The sequence below is a fragment of the Etheostoma spectabile genome, chromosome 22 (genome assembly GCF_008692095.1).
Source record: "Etheostoma spectabile isolate EspeVRDwgs_2016 chromosome 22, UIUC_Espe_1.0, whole genome shotgun sequence".
In the NCBI taxonomy this organism is placed as follows: domain Eukaryota; kingdom Metazoa; phylum Chordata; class Actinopteri; order Perciformes; family Percidae; genus Etheostoma; species Etheostoma spectabile.
Genome location: NC_045754.1, coordinates 3563148 through 3568599, shown reverse-complemented (window position 1 = coordinate 3568599; position 5452 = coordinate 3563148). Strand labels below are relative to the sequence as shown.

Genomic DNA, 5452 nt, shown 5'->3' with positions numbered 1-5452 from the left:
TGTTGATGCTTTTAAATCAATGTTTTTAACTTTTTCTACTACGCCACACTAACTTATTAACTTAATTTTTATGGTTATCTTTGGAATTTATGGTCAATAAACCTCATTTATAGGAAATTACACCTAATGTTTGAGTTAGAAAAGCAGAAATTGGGAATTATTTAGACTAAAATTAAAGGAATGGATGTTGATGGATAATCACAGACTGGAATATGTCAACTTTTACTCAATACTATTTCAAAAACACTTCAATTAGTTTATCCAAATGCTGTAAAATTGAATAAGACGCCCCAAAATTAATGAAAGTAGAGATTTGTACTTGGCAGAGAGCGTTGTGTGGAATCAAATCATGTTATTTTGGGGAATTAAAAACAACATTGATATAGGAAAACAGGTCAATTTGACCAAGGACAACATGAGGACAACATGAGGACAACATGAGGGTTAAAGGCTGCTCCTGTCTCGGTTTTTCCATCAACTCTGGTTGTACTATGTTGGAAGAACCAGCGCAGAAAGACTACCAGTGGGTGTACGGGGTTACCTGAAGGATCTCCTGGACCGTGGGCATGCTGAGCTCCAGGGAGCCGTAGTACATGAAGCGGAGAATGTGGCCGAACCCAGCGGCTGTTAGCCCCTTCATGTGGATCTTGTCCTGGTCTCTCTCCCTCATGTCGGCTGTGAACATGACCCGGAAGTAGTCGCTCTGGGTGGCCAAAAGCGCCTTGTGGGCCTGTAGTAGGACGGACACGCGGGGAGGGGACACATTTCTATTACAGATAATGCTGCACTGTTGCTCGCTGAGTTAAGACTTTTTACCTGTTCTCTCCACAGTGCAATGAAACCCCTAGCGCTGATCCAGAGCCCTGTACAGTGCATCCTGCATGGATATCTCACTAAATCTGGTCATTTCTGTCACAGATCTGCTCAAAAACATTTTTACAGTAAGCATGTTAAAAATACATACTTAAGGGCTGGTAGAAAATGTTCTTAGTGATGTCCAAATGGCTGTAAAGTATCCAAAAAACACAATTTATATTGAAAGAGAAAGGTTGTTTCTATTAAGGAGCCCTGCCTTATATGGAGTTAAAATTGCAAGAACCCTTTTTGTGTTATTTTACAGTTGCAAAGATGATTTTCTACCATGATGTGAGTTCATAGTCTCAACATTCTGCCTGAAACAGATGTTATGAGCAGATCTTGGACTAATGTTCCCCAGAGATTTCCATGCAGGAGCGTGATATGTAGCACACAGCCTTGAATAAGGGCTATGCATTGAAAAGCAACACACATTTGAGTTTTATGTGTGTACCTGGAAGTGGTGCTCCTCTATCAACAGCGTGACGTCCAGCAGCAGACGCTCCTCGTACAGCGCCCGGAAGCCCGACGACACACTCCCATCGTGCACCTGGGACAGGTACACCTCCACATCTGCCGCCGACATAACACACCTGGAGGCATGATGGGAGCAAAGTGCAGGAGGAAGTGGGGGACGGAGACAGGGTGAAGTATAAATCCCAGAGCGTTAGAACAGATAGGCCATAACACATCCATCCCAACAGGTGCACGAACTTAAAGCAGGTATAAACTAATTTATTCAGAAATAAATTCTGCAGTCTCTCCAAGCTAAAGATTATGTTTGTGTGTGTGTGTGCTGCTGAATAAAGTAAGTCTGGCACTGGAAGGGCATTAAAAGCTCAGCACTTTAGCTGCTGCATCCTCACAAGCCGTTACTCTTTCAGTGAGTGAGTGTGTGTGTGTGTGTGTGTGTGTGTGTGTGTGTGTGTGTGTGTGTGTTTGTCTGCACTGACCACACTGGGAGACCGCATCGGCTTCACCTGCAACGCAGATTAGTTGTAAAGATTAAAAAAGAAAATCCCTGCATCCTCACCCATTTTTCAGCATTAAACACACATAGTCGTACACACACACCACAACCACCCACACACACACACACACACACACACACACACACACACAACAACCACACACCACACACACACACACACACCCACACCACACCACACAAACACACAACACACACACACACACACACACACACAACTTGCATTTAATTTACTTCTGCACACAAAAGTGTAAGAAAGTATAAATCAAACACACATTATCTGCACACCTTCATACGCTCATAATCACTCATTAACAATGCAAAAGGTAAACACACACACACACACAGTACACTCACCTCTGATTGGCCACGGGCATGTCAGAGGGGGTTGTCCGAGCCAATCAGAGGACAGTGCCCCTTGTGTCCAGTAGATGCTAACAGTCCCTTTTCTGAGCGTCAATCACCTGGACGACAAAGCCAACACAACCACCACATTAAAACATGAACGTCTGCACACTGCAACTTCAAAAAAAACATAAAAGGACTTCTGTAAATGTTAAATACCTTTGTTATAATAATACCTTACAGTATGTGGACACGAGAATGCATGCGTAAAGGTGTCCACCGTCCACAGCATTTTGGCCTTGTTGTGTTTTTTTTAACGCAGGCAAGTAGGCAACCTCTTCTCATACTGTAGCAAAAATTGGGTTAACTGCAGGAAAGTTCGCTCTGGCTACTTGCCCGGCCGATATATCCAAATGAATGTATCATGTGAAAGAATAACTGCAGTTTTTTTTTTTTTTTTTGATAACTTGGCAATAATAACACTGTACTCAGCAAACCTGCCGTGTTGAAATAGTTCAGCCAGCTGGTTTAGCTAGCTTCTTTTGAAATACAAATGGTCTTCCTTTGGCCGTGGTGACACACACCCAACAGACACTCCTACACAAAAAACCGTGGACTGGTGTGTGTGTGTGTGTGTGTTGGTGTGTGTGTTGTTGTGTGTGTGTGTGTGTGTGTGTGTGTGTGTGTGTGTGTGTGTGTGTTGCGTTAAGTCACGACAGTTTGCTGCTACGCCAATAAGTAAGCTTATTATAACCGATAAGACTGACTGACGTGCGTCGGGGTTTCCAAATGTCTCCGTTTGTGTCCGTCCAGGGGCAGCAGTGTTTCTAAATGTCTCCGTCTTAGGGGTTCAAAAACGGCGAAGTAGTGTGGACGCGAGGCGTAACCGTAGCAAAACATATTGCTTTTTAAACCAAAACATAGCAGTGCAGATGCAGCCTGACTTGTTTCTGTGGTTTCACCTGTCAGACTTAGTTGGAGCAACGTCACCGAGTTCCCAGACCTCCGCTTTTACTTTGACTTGAAATTGACTTTGGTTGGTACAATGTTATCATAACCAACAGGAATCATGGGCAAAAATACGCAAAATGGTTTTAATAAATGAGGAATTATCCAACAACCAAACTCTTCCTAATTGGCCATTTGAGCAGCGTGGGGAAAAAGGGATACGAAGACATTAAATGTAGGAAGGAATATGAAAAACACTGTACTAATGTGGGTCAAACTTTATGAGACCAACAATAACAGTTTAATAATAGTGGCTTTTGATTAGATGGTTACTTTTGAAGCTCCTTTACTTTAACTGGTGACAGTATCAATTAGGGGTGTGACAAAACAAAAAAAATCGCGATTCAAGCTCTACGATTCAAAATCGATTCCTAGATTTCCAAAAAACGATTCAAATTTTGGTAGGTTTTTTTAAAATTTTTATTGTATATCTACTGCAATCACATGATTGATAGATAGATAGATAGATAGATAGATAGATAGATACTTTATTCATCCCCAAAGGGAAATTCAAGGTCCCAGTAGCTTACAGACACAAACAGACAGAGACACAGACACACACACACACACACTAACAGACACAAACAGACAGAGACACAGACACACACACACACACACACACTAACAGACACAAACAGACAGAGACACAGACACAAACAGACAGACACACACACACAGATACACACAGACACACACACACACACACACACACACACACACACACACACACACACACACACACACAAACAGACAGAGACACAGACACACACACACTAAAAGACACAAACAGACAGAGACACAGACACACACAGACACACAAAAACAGGATGTTAAAATAATGAATAACAACTCCACTTGAATAATATGGATATACACATACACACATACACACATACATACATACATACGAAAAGTAACTACATTTACATGCTGTGAATCGGTTTTTTTGGAATCGAAAAATTGATATTGCATCGAATCGTGAGCCTAAAAATCCGAATTGAATAAAATCGTGACATTTTCTGAATCGCACACCCCTAAGATCACTGTTGTACTACGTGGACCCTCATTGCTGGGCACCAAAACGCTCAGCTAGTAACATTAGTCATCAACAGTGTGTCCCTGTGGGACAGAGACCTCTAACCTTCAGCCCTTCGTCTGACCTGCCGCTCCAAAATACAATGACTCTGTGCCGGGATGAGGAGGAAGAAACAGAGAGGGATGACGTGTGAGATGGATGCCGAGTTAATAGAGACAGAAAGGGGTTTTCCTGAGTTCAGGTTTATGTATAAACAGAGTGAAAACTCTTACCTTTTGGAGCCCGGGAGAACAATCACAGGCTTTGACGGCTGAGCGTTAAGGGGTCGCTCGCATTTCCTGTGTTTATGTCTCCCTGGTTCTAACAGAGGACACAAGAAGAGGACTCATATAACTTATATTATGGTTACCCGCTCTTGCATTATGACTTAAATTGCATATTCAACGTAATGCTAACGTCACTTACTACACTGCAATGTTGTTTTTCTTGCACTACGGCAACTGCACTTTACTTTACAAAACCTTATGTGACGCCACTTCACTTTACTCGAGTCTACCTTCTTCCAGTCCTGAAGTCCTTCTTACACCGGCTTCCTGTGTCTCAAAGAATTGATTTCAAAGTACTCTTGCTAGTTTATAAATCCCTTAACGGTTTAGGTCCAAATGAAATAAGCATTTCTGATCGCTACTTACACGATGACCCCCCCCCCCCCCATACCCTCAGGTGTTCTGGGAAGGTCGGGCTTCTACACTATGACCCCCCCAGACCTCTCAGGTGGTCTGGGACCGGTCTGCTACTAGCACCTATGACCCCCCCAGACCTCTCAGGTGTCTGGGACATTCTGTACTTACACTAGTGCTCCCCCCCATAACCTCTCAGGTCATCTGGGACGTTCTGCTACTACACTATGACCCCCCCCAGACCTCTCGAGGGGTCTGGGGACAGGTCTGCTGCTACACTAAGACCCCCCCAGACCTCTCAGGTGGTCTGGGACGGTCTGCTACTACTATGACCCCCCAACCTCTCAGGTGGTCTGGGACAGTCTACTAACTACAACACTATGACCCCCCCAACCTCTCAGGTCATTCTGGGACAGGTCTGCTAGCTACACTATAGACCCCCCAGATCTCTCAGGTCATCTGGGACAGGTCTATCTTCTGTCCCCAGAGTCAGAACTAACAGGGGGAAAGCAGCTTTCATTTCATTCTATGCTCCCTCAT

General features: G+C 43.6%; 1 protein-coding gene across 1 annotated transcript in view; it reads right to left on the bottom strand.

Moving 5' to 3' along the window:
• The window catches only part of klhl15 (kelch-like family member 15), a gene marked incomplete at its 5' end in the record, with an annotated part of 12972 nt that extends 8380 nt beyond the window's left edge, over positions 1–4592 (bottom strand). The window contains 3 exon segments of the mRNA XM_032504526.1: positions 542–730; positions 1310–1448; positions 4505–4592. Coding sequence (XP_032360417.1) covers positions 542–730; positions 1310–1448; positions 4505–4592 — 416 coding nt within the window.
• Positions 4593–5452: the final 860 nt, after the last annotated feature.